The sequence below is a fragment of the Ahaetulla prasina genome, chromosome 5, assembly GCF_028640845.1.
Source record: "Ahaetulla prasina isolate Xishuangbanna chromosome 5, ASM2864084v1, whole genome shotgun sequence".
Taxonomy (NCBI): Eukaryota; Metazoa; Chordata; class Lepidosauria; order Squamata; family Colubridae; genus Ahaetulla; species Ahaetulla prasina.
Genome location: NC_080543.1, coordinates 11476004 through 11500683, shown reverse-complemented (window position 1 = coordinate 11500683; position 24680 = coordinate 11476004). Strand labels below are relative to the sequence as shown.

Here is a 24680-nt window from a genome sequence, read left to right as displayed (position 1 = left end):
GTTGAGAAGGGGAAAGATTAAAAAACAAGTGTTGTGACCCAGGCCCAGGTAGGTAGTAGGAAACTCAGTCAGTGAAAAAGCAAACAAACTTTATTCGAACAGCTGAGAATTACTTCATTCTCAGGGTAGTTCAACTAAATTAAAGCAAATTCCTCCCAACACAAATTCCTCAGTCCTATTGCAAACCTTAGTCCAATTAGGCAAACTGCCAAAGGCCTTTCTTGGCAAACGTTCAGAAGACACCAATATAAAAATAAATGCAAGAAGATTAAGCTACCAACGTTGTTTTCCGGCAAAGTCCAAACGCCATTGCTGGTCTGTTTTAAGCCTTATGGGAGGGGCTAATCATCTCTTGGCTTTACTCCCGAGTCGTCCTCTCTGGTTAAGCTGCTCTTGCCTTCTGGCAGCTCTTCTCATGCATGCATTAGGAACAGGCTCCTCCTGTTCCTCTGCCTCACTACTGTCAGCCTCTGGAGACTCTGGAGTCCACACATCACTCCCCGATGGCCCTGGCCCCACCTCTGCCTCCGAGTCCTCATCCGGGCCTTCCCCAACCTCCAGGACTGGCCCATGCTCTTCCTCAGCTTCATCGCTGTCTGACTCCGTTGCCAGCTCCGCAGGCTGCTGGCAGACCTCAACAACAAGGCCATTGTTACCACCTTTAAAGCGCTCCATGGCTTAGGACCAGGATATCTTCGGGACCGCCTTCTGTTACCACATGCCTCCCACCGCCCGGTGCGCTCCCATAGAGAGGGTCTCCTCAGGGTGCCGTCACCCAAACAGTGTCGGCTGGCGACTCCCAGGGGGAGAGCCTTCTCTTTGGGGGCGCCTACCCTCTGGAATGAGCTTCCCCCAGGACTTCGACAATTTCCTGACCTCCGGACCTTTCGCCGCGAGCTGAAGACGTATTTATTCTTCCGAGCAGGACTGGCATAAAAAGGGGTTTTAAATTGGATTTTAAATAGGGTTTTATTTTATAATATGTATTTTATAATTTAATTTTATTGGCCATATTGAATAAGTTTTTTAATAGTGATTTTATTGTATTGTATTGTATTGTATTTTATCTGGCTGTTAACCGCCCTGAGTCCTTCGGGAGAAGGGCGGTATAAAAATTAAATTATTATTATTATTATTATTATTATTATTATTATTATTATTATTATTATTATTATTATTATTATTATTATTATTATTATTCAGTGAAAATAGAACATTGCGTGAGATAAATAAGGTTCAAACCATTTAAATTGCTACGGCAACTCAAACATGCTTGCAACAATCGGGGGTCCAAGATGGCAAAGGTTGCAGATAGAGCTAACCACAATGACACAACACAAACCTGATGCAAACTCTATAGCAGGGGTGTCAAACTCAATTTCATTGAGGGCCACATCACGGTTGTGTTTGACCTGGGGGGGCAGGGGGGGCGTGGCCAGCTTGACATCACTCGTGTCAGGGGCACCTGTGGCCTGAGTGCTTTGCCAGTGAAAACAGAGCTCGGGAAGCTTGCAAGCTGTGTTTTTACTGGCAGAGCCACAGCGGGCCAGTCTAAGCACACCGTGGGCAGGATCCGACCCGTGGGGCCTTGAGTTTGACGTCCCTGCTCTGTAGGTTATCTGACCTGAAAACCCAAATGGAACAGATGCATTGCAGTATCTACTGAAAGATGGAAGCGTGAATTGAAAAGGATTTATTCTTTCAAGGACTTTAAATAAAAAAAGGAAAGGAGAGACACTTGGCAGATATTAGGACAAACAAAAGGATCAAATGAAGACTTCATTTTTAATGAAGATCACACATAAGCATGTTTTCAAGAGTCAGCTCCCTTCCCAAAATTGAAAGAAAACTGTTTATTGGCCTCTGACTAAAAAGAAGGAAAGAAGGGAGGTGGGATAAATGAAGGAAAGAGTGAAAAGGATCAGAATGAAGGACAGTGTTAGAAAGCCCAGTGATCACTTTGGCTAGCCCTCTCTTCTATAAATGGGGTGGGGGGGAGATAATTCTGATAAATGCTAGCTAGAATTAGTAAACAGTTAAAACTGATCTTTGATACAAAAAATACCAAATAATTATCAAAATCAGCAGTCTCCGGCAAACGAGAACAGTTGGTAAAGGTGACGATAGATATGATGGAAAAGCAGTGAATGTCTTCGTGGGAGATTTCGCTTATTAAATTTTCCCTACTCCAGTTAAATCAAAATAGGCAGAGAGGTCGAGATTTGGAAAGATTGGCTAGAGATAAATGCAATGGATCAAAAGAGATGAGACACATATAAAACCTCCACATGGTTGAAAGCCACACTCTTTGGTACATTCCTAAGATATCAATATTTAATGCCGAAGATATTCTCCAACTTTGCCTCCAAGCAATCTTATTCAATTTCCCACCAAACCTTTCTAAAGCTTATTTCCAATATGGCTGGCCATCCCACCGCTTTGCAGTCCCTGAAACCTCCTAGATAGACCTTCCTTATCCTGATGCCCTCCAGATGTGTTGGAAAGCACAGGCTCATCCTGGGTGGGGACCATAAAAATTGTACTCCAACACATCTGGAGCACGTCAATCTGGAGAAAGTTTTTTTAAAGGCATAAAATTAGGTTGCTACTAGATCTTGTGAACCCGTCAATACAAGGCTGGGGAAAGGGAGAGCAAAGGGCTTCCATAAGGCTTAAAAGATCCTTGGTGGGTGGGCTAGAGCACGAATATTGTGAACTTGGCAACTGACGATTAAATCTGTTTTTAACATGCAGATTAAGCTCTGTAACTATTGATTTTGAATAACAAACCCAGAGAAGCAAAGTTGTTTCTGAGCTATATTTGCTGGTTGATTGAAAGACGCCGCAATCCAACGCAACTGGAAAATATCATATTGTGAAAGGTTGAAGAAGGGTATCCAAGGAAAAGTTGGCTTGAACTTCAAAAAGTTGCAAATTTAGAATCGTTCAGCTCTTAAATGTTCCAATTCTGAAGATCTTGGGCCTGGCAGAGTAGGATATTACGGAGCCAAGCAATTATGATTTCTTATTAGACGTAAGACATAAATCTAACTTCCAAGTTTATCCATATGAGGTACTCAACTTCCAAGGAAGAAATGGTGAACTGAAGACATCTCTACTTCAAAACCAACAACTTCAGTGGAATGAAGAGCCGGTAAACACCCTTCGTAATTCCTCTCTGAGAAAGGAGATGACTTGAAATTGCCCACAAGTGCTCCACGCAGTTACTCCTCGCAAGGGGACTGCAAAACAGTGGTAAGAAGTCATTTCTTTATATATTCCTTCTTTTTTTTTTTACTATGTTCTTATTTGTTCTGTCTTTTCTATTTTTCTTTCTATTTTGTCTTATCTGCACCTACTATTTTTGTTTTTTGTTTTTTTTTTATATCTCAGAAGAGGTTTTTCTAGAGCACATTTTGAACAACTTGGATCACATGGGAGGTTTCTTGGAGTTCTGTTTGATGAAAGACTGGATTTGTGGAGAACCAGTTGTTGAAGATACGACTGTAAACTGTACTTTGAAGAAGGGGCTGCTTATTTAGATTCTTTATTTAGATACTTACTTTAAAACTGAAAAAAATAATGAAGCACCCAGGAGAAACTGTTTTACTCTTTGCAGGGAACAAACCAGCTGATCACTATTAAAGCCACACCCTTTATTTCAAAGGTCATTTCAAAGAAGAGAGAATATTTAAATCGGATTGATACTAAATGAAGGGGTAATAACTTACTATGAATGTGTCCTACTCTTTTATTTGTATCTACTTGTTTATTTGTATTAGTTTTGTAGTTTTGATACAGCCAAATGATTAAATCAATAAAGATTCTATTCTATTCTATTCTATTCTATTCTATTCTATTCTATTCTGTATTTTTTTTCTGCATTCTATTCTATTCTGTATCTTTTCTGCATTCTACCCTCTCATCTCCTCTCCTCCCCCCCCCCCGAATCCAATCCAATTGAATCCAATCCAGTCCAGTACAATCCAATCCAGTCCAGTCCAATCCAATCCAATCCAATTGAATCCAATCCAGTCCAGTACAATCCAATCCAGTCCAGTCCAGTCCAGTACAATAAGAATCAGCTATACAAATCAACATATGGCAGTTTGTGTGTTTTTATTTTAAAACAGAATAAGCTCTCCTAATCTTATTACTTTTTAAAAAAAAGTTTTTGATTGATTTTACAACACAACACAAACATACATAACACAAAAACATAGTATGTGTTTTCTTTTTACATGTCAGTTTTGTTCCACATACTTTCTACTTTATATATTCGCCTTTCCCCCCTTTTTTATTATCTTTATCGTCCCTTTATATCTAGTTTTATTCATTTACAATATTTTATACATTTGTCACCTTCTCTTCTCCATCATTTATTCCTATTTACTTTTCCTATTCTCTAACAATTCCTATTTACTTTTCCTATTCCTATTTACTTATTTCCTATTTCCTATTTACTTTTCCTATTCCTATTTACTTTTCCTATTCTCTAACAAATTCCTTGTGTGTCCAATCACACTTGGCCAATAAAATTCTATTCTATTCTATTCTATTCTATTCTATAATTGATAATATTATGTCTCTTCCTTTTCTTTTATTTCTTTCGTTAATTTATCCATCTCCTTACCTTATTGCTTTTAAAGAGTATGCATTCATTACATTATACATTATTGGTGCAATTTTTAATTTTCTGTTTGATGAAAGACTGGATTTGTGGAGAACCAGTTGTTGAAGATACGACTGTAAACTGTACTTTGAAGAAGGGTATCCAAGGAAAAGTTGGCTTGAACTTCAAAAAGCTGCAAATTTAGAATCGTTCAGCTCTTAAAATGTTCCAATTCTGAAGATCTTGGGCCTGGCAGAGTAGGATATTACGGAGCCAAGCAATTATGATTTCTTATTAGACGTAAGACATAAATCTAACTTCCAAGTTTATCCATATGAGGTACTCAACTTCCAAGGAAGAAATGGTGAACTGAAGACATCTCTACTTCAAAACCAACAACTTCAGTGGAATGTAGAGCTGGTAAACAGACGGGCCCTTCATAATTCCTCTCTGAGAAAGGAGATGACTTGAAATTGCCCACAAGTGCTCCACGCAGTTACTCCTCGCAAGGGGACTGCAAAACAGTGGTAAGAAGTCATTTCTTTATATATTCCTTCTTTTTTTTTTTACTATGTTCTTATTTGTTCTGTCTTTTCTATTTTTCTTTCTATTTTGTCTTATCTGCACCTACTATTTTTTTTTTCTTTTTATATCTCAGAAGAGGTTTTTCTAGAGCACATTTTGAACAACTTGGACCACATGGGAGGTTTCTTGGAGTTCTGTTTGATGAAAGACTGGATTTGTGGAGCACCAGTTGTTGAAGATACGACTGTAAACTGTACTTTGAAGAAGGGGCTGCTTATTTAGATTCTTTATTTACATACTTACTTTAAAACTGAAAAAAATAATGGAGCACCCAGGAGAAACTGTTTTACTCTTTGCAGGGAACAAACCAGCTGATCACTACTAAAGCCACACCCTTTATTTCAAAGGTCATTTCAAAGAAGAGAGAATATTTAAATCGGATTGATACTAAATGAAGGGGTAATAACTTACTATGAATGTGTCCTATTCTTTTATTTGTATCTACTTGTTTATTTGTATTAGTTTTGTAGTTTTGATACAGCCAAATGATTAAATCAATAAAGATTCTATTCTATTCTATTCTATTCTATTCTGTATTTTTTTCTGCATTCTATTCTATTCTGTATCTTTTCTGCATTCTACCCTCTCCTGTCCTCTCCTCTCCTCCCCCCCGAATCCAATCCAATTGAATCCAATCCAATTGAATCCAATCCAGTCCAGTCCAGTCCAGTCCAATCCAATCCAATCCAATCCAATCCAATCCAATCCAGTCCAGTCCAGTCCAGTCCAGTCCAGTCCAGTCCAATAAGAATCAGCTATACAAATCAACATATGGCAGTTTGTGTGTTTTTATTTTAAAACAGAATAATCTAATCTTATTACTTTTTTTAAAAAAGTTTTTGATTGATTTTACAACACAACACAAACATACATAACACAAAAACATAGTATGTGTTTTCTTTTTACATGTCAGTTTTGTTCCACATACTTTCTACTTTATATATTTGCCTTTTTCCCCTTTTTTATTATCTTTATCGTCCCTTTATATCTAGTTTTATTCATTTACATTTAAAATATTTTATACATTTGTCACCTTCTCTTCTCCATCATTTATTCCTATTTACTTTTCCTATTCCTATTTACTTATTTCCTATTTCCTATTTACTTTTCCTATTCCTATTTACCTATTCCTATTTACTTTTCCTATTCTCTAACAAATTCCTTGTGTGTCCAATCACACTTGGCCAATAAAATTCTATTCTATTCTATTCTATTCTATTCTATTCTATAATTGATAATATTATGTCTCTTCCTTTTCTTTTATTTCTTTCGTTAATTTATCCATCTCCTTACCTTATTGCTTTTAAAGAGTATGCATTCATTACATTATACATTATTGGTGCAATTTTTAATTTTCTGTTTTTGTTTTAATAATAATAATAAAGCTCATTTAAGCCATTCAACCGACAGCCTAAAGTGCAGATTTAAAGTTGCATAATAAAGTGTTTAAACCAAACAGACAGAAAGAGTTGCCAGAGGCCAAAGATCAAATGTCCAAGCAATGCAATCATCGTGACCAAGCCAAGTGAAAAGAAAGCAAGCCAAAGAAAAAGCAGACAGAATTATGACTGCTTTTCTTCTTCATGGATCCCATGAGTAGGTTTAGGAGACGTTTACTCAATTTGCTTAACTTAGTTGCCAAAGTTTAGAAGCTCTGTTTTGTTTTTTGCGCTCATCCCGACAAAAAGTCAACAATAGAAAAATCCAGGAACAAAATCTCAAGGCCGGGAACTGGCTCACTGAAGTGATATAGCTAGGTTATGAATATAGCAATGTTCCAAAGCTTAGGCATTGCTATAGAAATGCAGCACGCCCAGGTCCCAACTACAATGTGAAAGATAAGGAATATTAGCCAGTATGTAAGCTGAGTTGATTCTGGAGAATATAGTCCTAGGTCTAAGAAAGTTTTCAAAACGTGTAGCATTATAAATTCAAACCAACGCTTTGATTTCTACTGGAAGCCTCTTGAAAGCCAATGACTGACACATAGCATTTGTGTCATGTGCTTTTGCAAAGTGTACTAGAATAGAATAACACAATTGGAAGGGACCTTGGAGGTCTTCTAGTCCAACCCCCTGCTTAGGCAGGAAACCCTACACCACTTCAGACAAATGATTATCCAATCTCTTCTTAAAAACATCCAGTGTTGGAGCATTCACAACTTCTGGAGGCAAGTTGTTCCGCTGTTTAATTGTTCTAGTTGTGAGGAAATTCCTCCTTAGTTCTAAGTTGTTTCTCTCCTTGTTTCCACCCATTGCTTCTTGTCCTGCTTTCAGGTGCTTTGGAGAATAGCTTGACTCCTTCTTCTTTGGGGCAGCCCCTGAGATATTAGAACACTGCTGTCATGTCTCCCCTAGTCCTTCTTTTCATTAAACTAGACATAGCCAGTTCCAGCAACTGTTCTTCATATGTTTTAGCCTCCAGCTCCCTAATCATCTTTGTTGCTCTTCTCTGCACTCATTCTAGAGTCTCCACATCTTTTTTACATCATGGTGACCAAAACTGGATGCAATGTTTCAGGTGTGGCCTTATATAATTAACAATTGCACTGTGAATCAACTGCAGCTTCCAATCCATTTTCAAAGGGATCTCGGTGCAGAAGGTAGCCCATTTCTCTATTGAAATGCTGATGTCAAAAGCAGGAGGGTAACAAATAATATCCCTTTCAATCTCGTCATACTGTAATATTGGTTATTATGCCATTGCTTTTTAGGAAACCAGCATGAATAATTACAGTTAAGTCCACACAACTCTAAGATATGTGGACTTCAATTCCCAGAATTCCACAGCCAGAGAGTTGAGGTCCATACATTCTTAGAATGTTACGGTCAAGAAACATTGGTCTAATAAAGGGGTGTCAAACTCAAGGCCTGGGAGCCAGATCCAGCCTATGGAGTGCTTAGATCTGGCCCTTGGGACCCCGCTCGAAACAGCAAAGGACTGGCCTGCAGTGTCTGTGCCAGCAAAAATGGAGCTCGGTAGGGTGGCCCTCCTGAGCTCTGTTTTTGCCGGCAGAGATGGTTGCAGGATGCCATTGCAGCCGAAAACGGAGCTTGGGAGCCCGTTTTCGCTGGCAGAGCGCTCGGGCCACCACAGGCGCCCCTGACACGAGTGATGTCGAGCTGGCCATGCCCACCCGGGCTCCCCAAGGTCAAACACAACCCTGATGCAACCCTCAATGAAATCGAGTTTGACACCCCTGGTCTAATATATAGCCGTACAATGGTGTATTTTCAAACTAAGGGAGTACGGGGATTGCCTCTTGGGGCAAGCATGTAGCGGCTAAACACTTTCTCTGGGGATGGAGAAGAGAGTGTATTACATTTTCTTTGAATACCACTGTTTGGTTCCGGGATGGGACACAGTAATGAGGTCCTACCTAGACAATACTGCAACAATGATGACCTGGTAATACTCCAGTTTCCCCTTAAAGACTCTTATATTCACAGATTAAGATGGAAACATGACAACGCCAACCATTACCCACATAATTAAGTAGAAGAATTTGGTTCATCCATCTTAATTGATTATTCCTCTCTGCAAATCGCTAATGCTTCCAGGCCATTTATGTATCTTTCCCAGCTGACTCCAAAAGCCACACTAAAATGCATAAAAGGCAAACATTTATTTATTTATTCTTTGTCTAACTGAATGATTTCTATTCCATCTTTCTTTGCAGGAGCTCAAGCTGGTATACACAGAACTCCCTCTTCCCATATTCTGCCATCGTAAGGCAGGTTGGATTGACAGCCAGTGTCACCCAATGTGAACTAGGACAAAAATAGGATGAATAACCAGGCCCTTCATTCCCACTGGCTTTCCTTCACATTATTCCCCATCAATCTTCTGCAAATTCTCCCCAATGGCATTCAGAGAACAGAGTGGTAATATCTAGTTTTATATGAAATTTAATGGATTGGAAAGCAAAAAAAGAAGTAAAGGAAGGTATCAGCTCCCCGCAGATTTAATTTGGCAAAATGCATTTTAAAAGCTGGATGGACCTGCTTACTCTCTGAAAAATTAAGGGAAGCAGACAGATATTTAAGTCCTGTGGGTTAAATGCTGTCTTCAGTGTACATTATAACTATAACAACAAAAACACAAACATACATCCTTTACATTCTATATAATTGAAATTGAAAACCCAATATTGCAATATACTATAGAATTCAGTATGGTTATTGCTCTGGGATAGAAGCTGTTTTGTCCTATTTGTTTTTATTATCCTATGCCGTCTGCCAGATGGTAATAGTTCAAAAAAAGGTGCCCAGGATGAGATGGGTCTCTAAGGATGTTTTGAACTTTCTTAAGGCAGCGGGACATATGAAGCTCTTCCAAAGAGGGGAGAGGGCAGCCAATGATCCTCTGGGCAATGACGTTGACCCTCTGGAGAGCTGTCCTATTTTGCCACTGGGCAATTGGCAAACCATACACAGATGCAGTAAGTTTAAAATACTCTCTATGGTGCAGCGGTAGACAGCCACCAGCAGTTTTTCACTCAGTTGTTGTTTCCTGAGAAGTCTCAGGTAGTATAATCTCTGCTGGGCCCTTTTGACCAGTGTTGCAATGTGAGCGTTCCAGGTATCCTGCCTTTATTAGTTCTACAAATAAACTTAAGGTGGTGAACATATCCAACATACCTTCCTCCTCTTATTTGCACCCAAAACAACAACCCTGTGAGGTGGGTTGGCTGAGAGACAGTGAACTGGTCCAAAGCAACTCAGCTAGTTTTCATGGTTAAGGCAGGCCTTGAATTCATGGTCTCCTGTTTTCTAACCTGGTGCCTTATCCACTAGACCAGAGTTCCCCAACCTTTCTGGGTTGGCAGCCCAGATGGGGGGGAGGGAGGGGCAAGGGCCTTTATATGGTGGCTCAGGCTGCTAAGGCAGTCTGTTATTAACACAGCTGCTTGCAATTACTGCAGGTTCAAGTCCCACCAGGCCCAAGGTTGATTCAGCCTTCCATCCTTTATAAGGTAAGTAAAATGAGGACCCAGATTGTTGAGGGCAATAAGTTGACTTTGTATATAAATATACAAATAGGATGAAGACTATTGCTAACATAGTGTAAGCCACCCTGAGTCTTCGGAGAAGGGCGGGATATAAATGCAAATTAAAAAAGGGGGGGGCTTTATATGTGCATGCGCAAGTGCGAATGGGGCTGTGAGCGCAGGCGCAATGCAAACAGGGTGGTGACCGCAGCACCTGCACAGTGACAGTAACGCCCGTGTGGCAACATTAGCACCTGTCCAGCTCTTGCGGTGGCGGTAGTGTCCATACGCTGCTCACATCGGTAGTGCCTGCACAGCACTCACGCTAGCAGGAATTGAGGGAGGGGGTGCATGCATATGTATGCTGGGCAGCCAGTCATGCAGCCCAGTGGCCAATAGGCCACGTACTGGTAGTGGGCCGTGTGGCCCACAGGTTGGGGACCCCTGCATTAGACCCAACTGGCTCTCGTTATTTTAATTCTCATTATTTTATTGTCAGGGTTAGAATTTCCTCTATTTGCAGAAATTAAGTTAGGGGGGGGAAAAAACACAATGCCTTTGTAAAATGCCACTCTCTGAAATGGAAGACCAAGAAAAAAAAATATGATTATATGTGTATCTATCACGGTATGCCATCACAATGTTTCTTTCTTCAGAGCATTTTTTTCCTGGCTGTCGTATTAAAATTAATAACCATAAGTGGTTTTGGAATCAGGAATAGGTGGCTAAGGAACTGCAATAGTAGGAAATGGTCATACACAATGGATGTTTCATTGTTTTAAAAGCAAATGAATAACTAAGTCCTTACTGGGCACTCTCCCAATGTTTCTGAACTTTCTCGCACATGGTATTATATAATATAATCCCAAGAAAATTAAATTTGCAGTGAAATGTAACTATAATTCAGGAGTTTATTTTTTTTTTCCTTTCAGCATAGGAACTTCTTTGTTTGAGCGAAGATATAAAAGCACAGCCCTTTCCATTTCAAATAAACTTTTAACATAAAGTAAGAAAAGTATTGGCAACATACCTGAAAAAGAACATAAACAGGGCAGCTGTTACGCAGAATAAAAAGACCTATAAAAAGTGGGGGGGAAAAAAACATTATTTAGACAGCTAATCCCAATAAGTACTTCCAAACCAAGATCAGATTTCAGGAAGTTTTAAATAATTCAGAGACCTCATTAGGCACATTATAAAAAGTGAACTTTACAGTGAAAAGTGTCAAGAGCAAAGTTGCAAAGAATAAGGGGAGGATAGTTAGCCACATATTTTAGCCACATATTTGGGGGCGGCAAGGCAGCCACTGGATTAGTCAACTGTTTAAGCATTGCCTATTATTATGAGTTTAGGTACATTTTGTTGTTTTATGGGTATAAGCTGGTGATGGCGAACCTATGGCATGGGTGCCACAGGTGGCACGTGGAGCCGTATCAGTGGGCACGCGAGCGTTGCCCTAGCTCAACTCCGGTGCATATGTGTGTGCCGGCCAGCTGACTTTCAGGCCTTTCAGGCCCACTGGAAGTCAGGAAACAGGCTGTTTCTGACCTCTGGAGGGCCTCAAGGCGGGTGGGGAAGGCTGTTTTCACCCTCCCCAGGCTCCTAGAAAGGCTCTGGAGCCTGGGGAGGGCAGAAAATGGACCTACCGAGCCCACCGTGCCAAAAGCGGGGATTGCATGGGGGGGGGGGGCGCGTCAGGATCGCAAGTGGGCGGGCAGGATGCATTGAATTATGGATGTGGGCACACGCGCACGTGACCCCTCCGTGTTCCCCCAGCTTTTGGCACAGACTTCAGAGGATCATTAGAACTTCAGAAAAAACAATGGCTAGCAACCTGCCTGCCACTGAGGACATGTATACTGCACGAGTCAAAAAGAAGGCTGGGAAAATATATACAGACCTCTCACATCCTGGACATAAACTGTTTCAACTCCTACCTTCAAAACGAGGCTATAGAGCACTGCACATCAGAACAACTAGACACAAGAACAGTTTTTTCCCGAAGGCCATCACTCTGCTAAACAAATAATTCCCTCAACACTGTCAGACTATTTACTGAATCTGCACTGCTATTAATCTTCTCATCGTTCCCATCACCAGTCTCTTTCCACTTATGACTGTATGACTGTAACTTTGTTGCTTGTATCCTTACGATTTATATTGATATTGATTGTTTCCTGGTTGCTTATTTGTACCCTATGACCATAATTAATTGTTGTACCTTATGATTCTTGATGAACGTATCTTTTCTTTTATGTACACTGAGAGCATATGCACCAAGACAAATTCCTTGTGTGTCCAATCACACTTGGCCAATAAAAAATTCTATTCTATTCTATTCTATTCTATTCTATTCTATTCTATTCTATTCTTTCTATTCTATTCTATTCTATTCTATTCTATTCTATTCTATTCTATTCTATTCTAAACTGCTTAGAGAGGGCTGTGAAAGCACTGTGAAGCAGTACATAAGCCTAAGTGCTATTGCTATCTTTGTCGCTCTTCTCTGCGCTCTTTTCAGAGTCTCAACATCTTTTTCTATATACTGTGGAGACCAAAACTGATGCAGTATTCCAAGTGTGGTCTTACCATCAGGCAGGGGTGTCAAACTCAAAGCCTGCAGGCCAGATCCAGCCCAAAGGATGCTTAAATCTGGCCTGCGGGGCTGCCCTGGAAACAGCGAAGGACCAGCCCATGGTGCCTCTGCCAGCGGAAATGGAGCCTGGGAGAGCCGCTCAGTTTTCGCTGCCAGAGGGCTGCAGGAGGATCTCTCCAGCCCCGTCCAGGCCACCACAGGTCAGGGATGGTATTCACTTACCTTCTCTACCGATTGGCAAATGTGAGCACATGCGCCACCTCCGCACATGCACAGGGCCTTCCGCACATACAGAGAGAGTCAAAAACATGGGTAAATGGGGCGTGATTATATCAGGGCAGATGGGCGGAGCATCCCACAGCCGCTGCTACCGGTTCGGATAGAACCGGCTGATTATCACCACTGCCACAGGTGCCTCCAACACGAATGACATCGAGCTGGCAATGCCCGAGCTGGCATCGCCCCCCCGAGGTCAAACACAACCCTGATGCGGCCCTCAATGAAATCAAGTTGGCACCCCTGCTATGAGGCATTATAAAGTGGCAGATTTTCACTCGTTTTTATTCTCCCTCCTATCCACCTGCATCCACCAATCTATTGCACTGGCGCTTGTGTCTGGATTTATTGCAGATTAAGCAACGATTAGCAAGAGTCCACAGACGTGGCCAAATTGTGAGTACTCTCTGACCTGAGTTGCACATGCAAACACTCCTTGCAACCCCCTGTTACGTTTCCCTGTGTTTCCATTGCTAACTACTGGCATAATTTTAGCAGAGCCACACTAACACACTTGTATTTCGGCATGTCAGTCCAAGTTAATTATTTTATTTTATCTCAGCAGCGGGTGATGTTGGCAGCGGTTCAAATGACTGGAAGGCATTTTTTGATCATTAACAGTCAACATGGGAGCATGTGATTAAATACAGACTGTGGGGTCACAGTAAGCGCTTTCACCTTTTTATGAAAGGCAAAAACTAACTTTGTGTTAATTTTTAATTGCTGCTCTAAAACAAATGCGTTTATAATTGTTAGTGCTACTTTGATAGTCCATAAAAAGAAAGATGACATTTTAAAAATTCGTTTCTTGCTTTCTCCATCGCTGATAGGATTAATATTTTAAATCTAACGTTTGATGCTTACCAGCTCCAAAAAGCCTTTTTCTTTTCATTGGGTGCTTAGCTTGAAAATTAAAGATTACTAATATCTTTAACTAATGTCTCCTGTCCAGTCATTTAATTAATATCTCCTATCCAGTCATATCTGATTCTAAGCTGAGGGAACCAGCATAGTTCGAAGACATTTCCGTGGTCACGTGACCAGCATCGCTATATGTCACCAAAGATACACCAAGCCCTCTTACTTTCCCAGGGAAATGGTACAGAAATGGAAGAGGACTTACGGAGGGTCCATAGTATCAAGAAGCTTCCCAAAAAAAGATATTAAAAAAACAAAAGATTAGGGAGAGATAGATAAACCATGAAGGAAAGGCCTGTCAAGATGAGCTCTCACTTTTTTGGAGTGTCAGAGAGCCTCCTAATCAATATTTCTGATTATGGATGAATGCAACACCTGCGATTGCTCAGGGTTTAAGGACAAGACCTCAACAGACTGCACAGCCATAGATTTCAGCTCTGCGCTGAGAGAGACCTGTGTTCTTAGAGATGCTGAGAAGGATAAAGCAGCAATCTGCCAAACTGGATGGTCCATTAAGAAAACTGTGCTGCTTTCCTGGGACATACATGAGCGATGACATGATGGAAATGTTCCTAAGATCCTTTATTGATTTGTTTATTGATTTGCAGTCCACCTTTATTATTTTTACAAATCACTCAAAAACAGCAAACATGCCTCTTCCTCCTACCCGTGTTTCTCCGAAAATAAGACCCCATCTTATATTTTTTTGAACCCTGAAATAAGCGCTTGACCTTATTTTCAGGGAGGTGTTATTATTTTGGGGCGTGTGGAGCAAGATAGGGCTCCCCTTGCCGTCTTACCTGTTTTCCAGCTCTGTCTCCCTAACCCTAACCAGAGGAAATGGCTGGGACCGGCTGCGCATGCGTTTAAATATTTTTGGGGAGGGCTAATTTTCAGGGGGGCTTATTTAGCATATGCGCTCCAAAGCCCGATTGGGCTTAATATCAGGGGATGTCTTATTTTCGGGGAAACACAGTAGTTTCCCCACAACAGTATTGTGAGTTGGGTTGAGCGGAGAGTGAATGACTGGCTCAAAGTCACCCAAGCTGGCTTTCACCACTAAGCTTGGACTTGAACTCACAGTCTCTCATGTTCTAGCCTTAACCACAAGACCACTGATAATTATCTCTTGCTATCCACACAGAAACAACTGAAAGGCTTGTTGTCCAGAAGGCAGGATGAGAAACTTTGGGGTTAAATTATAAGAAAGTAGATTTCTTATATGTTCCTAATATGTCATATCCTTAAATAATCTCCTTAAATAAGACCTATCAAATGAACAGCCTGCCCATGGATGGAGTAGGCTCTTACTTGTCAGAATTTTTACTTAGATGGCTGGATCTTCATTGCTTGGGGATACCATAGAAGTAGATTCTTGCATTTAGCAGGAATTAGATTAGATGACCTTCAAGATCCTTTCCACCTTTTCATGATTCTATGGTTTCCTTACCCATATTTCAAATTCCAAGCCTAAGATTGGGATTAGTTGTTGCTTACTTACACCAAGGACAAACTGATCCCAGGTTGCATGATATAATCAAAAGCAACCCTGCAGTTATTAAGACCTGCTTTGTTCCTGCAGAAAGAAAAGTTGTAGAAGAGCACAAATAAAATCACACAAATAAAGATAGCATCGTCTGGGCTCTATAAAATTCTATTGTAGAACCCAGGTCAATTATATGTTAGGATCAGTGGTGGGTTCCACATACCTTCGCTTACTGGTTCGGAACTGTGAGCGCCTGCATACGCAGAGCGTCTGTGATGACGTCTGGGTGGGTGGGCGGAGCCTCCCGCCACCACCACTACTGGTTCGCCCGAACCGGGGCGAACGGTAGAAACCCACCACTGGTTAGGATTCCTATCTGAAAAGTACCTTTAAAATATAGGAACCTGACAGATTAAGCCAAAAGCCCATCTTGTCCAGCATGCTATACTGCACTATAACTAGACAAACATATCTGAAATATTTTTAACAGGGCCAAAAGGGTCATCAGATCCTTTCAAAGGTGTGTTTTTCTTACTGTCCATAATCAAGTGCTAATTAATTTCACTGACTGACTCCCATGTTCTGGTATTATGAGAGAAGGTAGGGGGGGAAATCTACTTCCTCCACATTGTCCTGTTATTTCCTGTTTGCCTTTATTTCGGCAAGCAGTCTCTTCCTCTATTACTTTTAAAAGGGCCCCTTTAACTTCTAAATATATTCAGCACATGGGATTTAAAAATATTTCTGGTTTTTTTTTTTAGTTCCACTGTATTTCTTGGGAAAACATCATTATTCACATTTAGAAAAAGAATATCACCATCAATGTTCCAGAGGCAGAGGGATAGCTTTAGACTGCAGGGTGTAAAAGGATGGTAAATGGGGATAATCATATAGTTGTATTAAATGATGAGAGAGAATTGGAAAGCTTTTCTCCAGAGACTGGAAAAAATAGAAGAGGAATCTGACTTATACTGAGCCATGTACTATGTTTGAAATCAGGCTTTCTAGATTTCTCTACAAAGTTAAACCCTAACCCTCTTTCCCCTTGGGTTATACATGATAATCTGAAAGCATATGGAGACATAACTGGACTCAACAAGTGTGTTCCAATTTAGAATTTAGGAATCTTCCCCCCCGTCTTTCATTTATACTCTATTATGATGTAATAAAAGGATGCGGTCGTTCAATGGCTAAGATGCTGAGCTTGTCGATCGAAAGGTCAGCAGCTCAGCGATTCGAATCCCTAGTGCCGCGTAACAGGGTGAGCTCCTGTTACTTGTCCCAGCTTCTGCCAACCTAGCAGTTCAAAAGTACATAAAAAATGCAAGTAGAAAAATAGGGACCATCTTTGGTGGGAAGTGAACAGTGTTCCGTGCGCCTTTGGCGTTTAGTCATGCCGGCCACATGACCACGGAGATGTCTTTGGACAGCGCTGGCTCTTCGGACAGCGCTGGCTCTTCGGCTTAGAAACGGAGATGAGCACCTCCCCCTAGAGTCGGGAACGACTAGCACATATGTGCAAGGGAACCTTTACCTTTTATTATGTAATAGAATTGTGTACAAATGATGAATATGTAATTAGTACATCAACTGCATCAACTTGTATTGAAATTTGAAACATGAGAAAACATGCAAAATAAAATCTGATAAAGTGGATATATCCTTTAGAGGATATTTCTCTGGGCAGCTTTCTTTTCCCAAAAAAATCTGAAATCTGTACAAAAAATATGTACTTGTTTGATTATCCAGAATGATCTTCCAGAGAATTTGTCAATTACATTAGATTTTATCAGCATACATAATTTTTTCAGTTGGCTTCTGCTGAGACAACATCCTCTTACAGCTTTGCTGTTCCCAGAAAAGAAGATTTTGGTAAATAATCTTAATCTGAGCTTTCCACGGTCCTGTTATTAATCCACCTTCTAAGTAACAGGGCTTTTCACTGTGTCTTCCTTTATTGTTACCTACGTGATCTAAGTCATTGGGAAGTGGATGATATACAAATTTAATAAACAGTATTCACAGCAACAATAGCAAAAACAAACTCTAGAGTTGGAAGCATCCCTCAAATGTCCATTAAGCAGGAAAGACAGGAGTGACACAAAGACCGTATGTCAAGAATGCTATCATGATCCTATAAATAAAGAAGAAATTAAGTGAACCAAAAAATGAACTGAAAGTGCTCTAATCCACAGTTGACCAATAAAATCTAATAATAAGTGAAGGTAATAATGTAATAATAAGTGAACAAAAACTTGTAAATGCCATTCAGAATCCCGACTCTTCCAAACTAATTTGCATCATTTTCTATTACTGAGGTAATTTCCCTTACAAAATGTTTTTCTCATCAAGATCAAGGCTTTCTCAACTTTGGGCCTCCTCCATTATACATATTTGTTGAAAGCTGAATATGCTGCTATCGTTCGTGTGTGTGTGTGTGTGTGTGTGTGTGTGTGTGTGTGTGTGTGTGTGATGGCTCAGCAATTAAAGACAATGAGCTCATCCGCTGGAAAGCTGGCAGCCTGGTTCAAGACCCCAGCACCGCATGACGGGGTGAGCTCCTGCCCACCTAGCAGTTTGAAAGCACGCAAATACGAGTAGATAAATAGGTACCACTTCGGTGGAAAGGTAACAGCGTTCCATGTGCCTTTGGCATATAGTCATGCTGGCCACATGACCACGAAAATTGTGTTTGGCCCACTCTGGCTCCCTCGGCTAAGAAACGGAGATCAGCATCGCCCCCTAGACATCAATGGACAGAGGAAACCTGTCCTGACAGTGAGAACAATTAATCAGCGGAACGGCTTGCCTTCAGAAGTTGTGGATGCTCCATCACTGGAGGCTTTTAAGAAGAGACTGAACAGCCATTTGTCGGAAATGGTATAAGATCTCTTGCTTGAGCAGGGGGTTGGACTAGAAGACCTCCAAGGTCCCTTCCAACTCTGTTATTCTGTTCTGTTATATCTTTTTACCACTATCAAACTGAAATTCCTTTTTTTTTTCTATAGGATTAGCAACACACAATTGCCACACAACAGCAAGAATATAATGCCTTATTATGTGGTGGGAAAGTTACAGTTCTGCTTTCATCTGATCCCCCTCAGAATAAACACCCTGAAAATTTAAACAAAACTAATGTAAAAATGCTCAGACACTGATTATTTACATACACAGAATCCCTTGGTAAAATACCCAAATATAAACATACAGATAGGATTCAGTTAGCCTTAACAATGAAGAAGCCGAGTCTTGAGAACAACGGAGTGGGCAGCTGTTTTTTGGACTCATATCCCGCTTCTCCTAGTAAAAGGATCGATCAGGCATTGTTGGAAAAGTTTCCTACACTGGAGGAGCCATTTGTCTGATCCAGCAGAACGTTCTTTAAAAGCTTAAATTGTATGTTTTATATCACATACAATCGTCACTGTATATTCACCAGGAACCAGAGCTGTAAATGACCCAATGGTCTACTGGAATTTTACTTCTTCTTTCCCCCCTTGCCGTGACCCATTTATAATTGATTGATGTCTGAAACCTAATAAAATGGAGTTCTGAAACAGAAATCTTCCAGCTGTATAAATAGCTCTATCCAATGGAAAGAATGGAAGAATTTTGAACTATTGGTGCCTACTTTTAAGTTATCTTTATGGTTAGCGTTTCCCAGATTGTTTTACTAGATGTTCCTTAAACAAGTAGAAGCTCTTGTACTGTATGATTCATACATAAATAAGCTTGTTCATGTAAAAGAATGAGAGGGGGAGCAGAACTAAAAATGGATGGAAATTGATGAAAACTTTTAATTTTATTTTATGTGTTCAATATATTAAAAAGATAAGCGATCTACAAGATAAAAATAATCAAGATTGAAAAAACATAAGAGACTGCAATAAATATGTAAGATGCCAGGAACTGTTTGGAAATCATAAATAAAAGAGAAGAAATATGTAAAATATGTAAAAACAGCTTTATTTTTAAACCTCCAAGTAAATTTGACCACAAATGGTTATACTGACCATTCTTTATCATACGAATCAAAAGCCAATTCACCGACTTAAGAGTGAACTCAATCTCGGATTTTAATACTGCAGTGATAATATTTTTAATAATGCAACACTATTTAACTATACCTCAAGCATCTTAACTTCTTTAAATCTTATTTATCTTCCCAAAATTGTATTAAAGATGAGAACATTAAACCAAAATAAGACAATCCATGTGTTGAATCTTGTCAATTATATTATACACTGACACAAAAAGATTCAACACCAGCCATTCTTAAATACCCAAATATAAACATACAGATAGGATTCAGTTAGCCTTAACAATGAAGAAGCCGAGTCTTGAGAACAACGGAGTGGGCAGCTGTTTTTGGACTCATATCCCGCTTCTCCTAGTAAAAGGATCGATCAGGCATTGTTGGAAAAGTTTCCTACACTGGAGGAGCCATTTGTCTGGAATGGTATAAGATCTCTTGCTTGAGCAGGGGGTTGGACTAGAAGACCTCCAAGGTCCCTTCCAACTCTGTTATTCTGTTCTGTTATATCTTTTTACCACTATCAAACTGAAATTCCTTTTTTTTTTCTATAGGATTAGCAACACACAATTGCCACACAACAGCAAGAATATAATGCCTTATTATGTGGTGGGAAAGTTACAGTTCTGCTTTCATCTGATCCCCCTCAGAATAAACACCCTGAAAATTTAAACAAAACTAATGTAAAAATGCTCAGACACTGATTATTTACATACACAGAATCCCTTGGTAAAATACCCAAATATAAACATACAGATAGGATTCAGTTAGCCTTAACAATGAAGAAGCCGAGTCTTGAGAACAACGGAGTGGGCAGCTGTTTTTGGACTCATATCCGCTTCTCCTAGTAAAAGGATCGATCAGGCATTGTTGGAAAAGTTTCCTACACTGGAGGAGCCATTTGTCTGGAATGGTATAAGATCTCTTGCTTGAGCAGGGGGTTGGACTAGAAGACCTCCAAGGTTCCTTCCAACTCTGTTATTCTGTTCTGTTATATCTTTTTACCACTATCAAACTGAAATTCCTTTTTTTTTTCTATAGGATTAGCAACACACAATTGCCACACAACAGCAAGAATATAATGCCTTATTATGTGGTGGGAAAGTTACAGTTCTGCTTTCATCTGATCCCCCTCAGAATAAACACCCTGAAAATTTAAACAAAACTAATGTAAAAATGCTCAGACACTGATTATTTACATACACAGAATCCCTTGGTAAAATACCCAAATATAAACATACAGATAGGATTCAGTTAGCCTTAACAATGAAGAAGCCGAGTCTTGAGAACAACGGAGTGGGCAGCTGTTTTTTGGACTCATATCCGCTTCTCCTAGTAAAAGGATCGATCAGGCATTGTTGGAAAAGTTTCCTACACTGGAGGAGCCATTTGTCTGGAATGGTATAAGATCTCTTGCTTGAGCAGGGGGTTGGACTAGAAGACCTCCAAGGTTCCTTCCAACTCTGTTATTCTGTACTGTTATATCTTTTTACCACTATCAAACTGAAATTCCTTTTTTTTTTCTATAGGATTAGCAACACACAATTGCCACACAACAGCAAGAATATAATGCCTTATTATGTGGTGGGAAAGTTACAGTTCTGCTTTCATCTGATCCCCTCAGAATAAACACCCTGAAAATTTAAACAAAACTAATGTAAAATGCTCAGACACTGATTATTTACATACACAGAATCCCTTGGTAAAATACCCAAATATAAACATACAGATAGGATTCAGTTAGCCTTAACAATGAAGAAGCCGAGTCTTGAGAACAACGGAGTGGGCAGCTGTTATTGAATAAGCTATTATTCATCATATTTAGACAATACACATTCTTCTTCTTCCTTCACAAAAGCATTTACTTCTAAATTGGGAATATTCCAAAGTGTTGACTTTTTATATGGACAGAGATCAACTTCATATTTCCATTCTCAAATCTTACAAATATGTTCTACATCTTTTAATGCTGAAAAAAATAACTGAATTTTGTCCAAAAGAAGACCTAACAACCAAGATATAATAGGAATGAGGTAATAACTTTCTATTTTTGCCCATAACGTTTTGAAGGGGAAAAAATGGATTTCATAAATGGATAAAAAATAGCCTTAAAGGTAAAGTTGAAAATCTAGAAAAATAAAAATAAAAATGATAGGAAAGTCACAGTTTAGATCAGGGGTCTCCAACCCTGCCAATTTTAAGATTTGTGGACTTCAACTCCCAGAATTGGCTGAGGAATTCTGGGAGTTGAAGTCCACAAGTCTTAAAGTTGACAAGGTTGGAGGCCCCTGGTTTAGATGCATAAGACCTTTGCCTAAGCTGCTCAAATGATATAGCAATCTGTTTCAAGAATCTAAGTCATATGAATCCCTCCTAGTATATACATTTTAACACCATTTATTCTTCTCCATAAATTCATGAAAATTTTCAACTAGTTACAGTTAAAGGTAAAGGTTCCCCTCGCACATACGTGCTAGTCGTTGCTGACTCTAGGAAGCGGTGCTCATCTCCATTTCAAAGCCGAAGAGCCAGCGCTGTCCGAAGACGTCTCTGTGGTCATGTGGCTGGCATGACTCAACGCCAAAGGCGCACGGAACACTGTTACCTTCCCACCAAAGGTGGTCCCTATTTTTTCTACTTGCATTTTTACGTGCTTTCGAACTGCTAGGTTGGCAGAAGCTGGGACAAGGAACAGGAGCTCACCCCGTTACACGGCAGCACTAGGGATTTGAACCGCCGAACTGCCGACCTTTCGATCGACAAGCTCAATGTCCTAGTCCCTGAGCCACCGTGTCCCTATTATATATTGGTTTTTAATCGTTTTTTACCGTTTTAGTGGTTTGGCTATTATAATATTTAGTTTTAATTGACTTTTATATTGCTTATTTATTATATTGTCTTATTTTAATATGCCTGTGAACCGCCCTGAGTCCTACGGGAAATGGTGCAGTATAAAAGTATGATTAATAAAATAAATAAATAATAAATAAATAAAATAAATTAGTTAGAATTATGTCAATATTAATCTGGGAAAAACATTAAATGTTTAAATTAATGGATAAAGATATTTTCCTGGGGATAATTTTTCCAATATTTAAAGTACAATAAACAAAGCCACATAGACACATTAGATCCAAATGGGAGTACATTGGACTCTTCAATAACAAAGCTCTTCCGTAACTTCCACAAATTTAGGCACATCATTTTGATAATTATCAATTAAGACCTAAATAAGCATGTGCTCATAAGAACAATTTCATTTCAATTGCACATTATTAAAAAAATCTAACAGGAAGTTGAACACTTGTAAGTTGCTGGGCACATGAGGCTATTGGAGTTTTGTTTTGTTTTTTAATTTCTCCCCCCCCCCACATATTATTATGCAGCTGCTCTGGTTTTATCACTGAACAGCTGCTTTGCAGATCACTGACAGGCGCAGTGAGATCTGGATATGAAAATTGAGGAGCAGGAAGCAAGAGACAGCAGTGCCCAATACTTTTACAAGCACAAACAATGTAGAAATGCTTATTTTTTTCTATAGGATTAGCAACACACAATTGCCACACAACAGCAAGAATATAATGCCTTATTATGTGGTGGGAAAGTTACAGTTCTGCTTTCATCTGATCCCCCTCAGAATAAACACCCTGAAAATTTAAACAAAACTAATGTAAAAATGCTCAGACACTGATTATTTACATACACAGAATCCCTTGGTAAAATACCCAAATATAAACATACAGATAGGATTCAGTTAGCCTTAACAATGAAGAAGCCGAGTCTTGAGAACAACGGAGTGGGCAGCTGTTTTTGGACTCATATCCGCTTCTCCTAGTAAAAGGATCGATCAGGCATTGTTGGAAAAGTTTCCTACACTGGAGGAGCCATTTGTCTGATCCAGCAGAACGTTCTTTAAAAGCTTAAATTGTATGTTTTATATCACATACAATCGTCACTGTATATTCACCAGGAACCAGAGCTGTAAATGACCCAATGGTCTACTGGAATTTTACTTCTTCTTTCCCCCCTTGCCGTGACCCATTTATAATTGATTGATGTCTGAAACCTAATAAAATGGAGTTCTGAAACAGAAATCTTCCAGCTGTATAAATAGCTCTATCCAATGGAAAGAATGGAAGAATTTTGAACTATTGGTGCCTACTTTTAAGTTATCTTTATGGTTAGCGTTTCCCAGATTGTTTTACTAGATGTTCCTTAAACAAGTAGAAGCTCTTGTACTGTATGATTCATACATAAATAAGCTTGTTCATGTAAAAGAATGAGAGGGGGAGCAGAACTAAAAATGGATGGAAATTGATGAAAACTTTTAATTTTATTTTATGTGTTCAATATATTAAAAAGATAAGCGATCTACAAGATAAAAATAATCAAGATTGAAAAAACATAAGAGACTGCAATAAATATGTAAGACGCCAGGAACTGTTTGGAAATCATAAATAAAAGAGAAGAAATATGTAAAATATGTAAAAACAGCTTTATTTTTAAACCTCCAAGTAAATTTGACCACAAATGGTTATACTGACCATTCTTTATCATATGAATAAAAAGCCAATTCACCGACTTAAGAGTGAACTCAATCTCGGATTTTAATACTGCAGTGATAATATTTTTAATAATGCAACACTATTTAACTATACCTCAAGCATCTTAGGTCCAACATTCATAACTTGATAAATTCTAAGATTTAATACGAACTTCTTTAAATCTTATTTATCTTCCCAAAATTGTATTAAAGATGAGAACATTAAACCAAAATAAGACAATCCATGTGTTGAATCTTGTCAATTATATTATACACTGACACAAAAAGATTCAATACCAGCCATTCTTAAATATCCACTGAAGTGTCCAACAGGAAAAATAATTTTTTTGTGAATAAATCTCACTTTAAAGCATGTCTAACAGCTAATATGAATGAATGTTAGTGTATTATGACCCTAGCTAATCAAAGGTTAACATATTTCAAAACACAGCACTTATTAAAACAATACATTAAAAGTCCTTGCAAAGCATAAATAAATTAATAATACGCCTCTTCTATCTCAATAAATCAATCATAGGTTTAGAATTCCAAAATACTTTCCGATATAATAGGTAATTTAGGATGTTCAGAAGGTTCAATGAATCAATCCAAGTTGAAGAATTCAGAAATGTGTCATTGAA

At 39.2% G+C, this 24680-nt stretch overlaps 1 protein-coding gene across 5 annotated transcripts in view; it reads right to left on the bottom strand.

Annotated features, from left to right (window-relative positions):
- Positions 1-24680, bottom strand: part of TMEM135 (transmembrane protein 135) — a 203280-nt gene that overhangs the window by 66685 nt on the left and 111915 nt on the right. For all 5 annotated transcript variants that reach the window (XM_058186951.1, XM_058186950.1, XM_058186948.1 and 2 more), the window contains one exon: positions 11218-11264. In XM_058186951.1, the coding sequence (XP_058042934.1) occupies positions 11218-11264 (47 nt within the window). The remainder of the gene's footprint in view (positions 1-11217; positions 11265-24680) is intronic.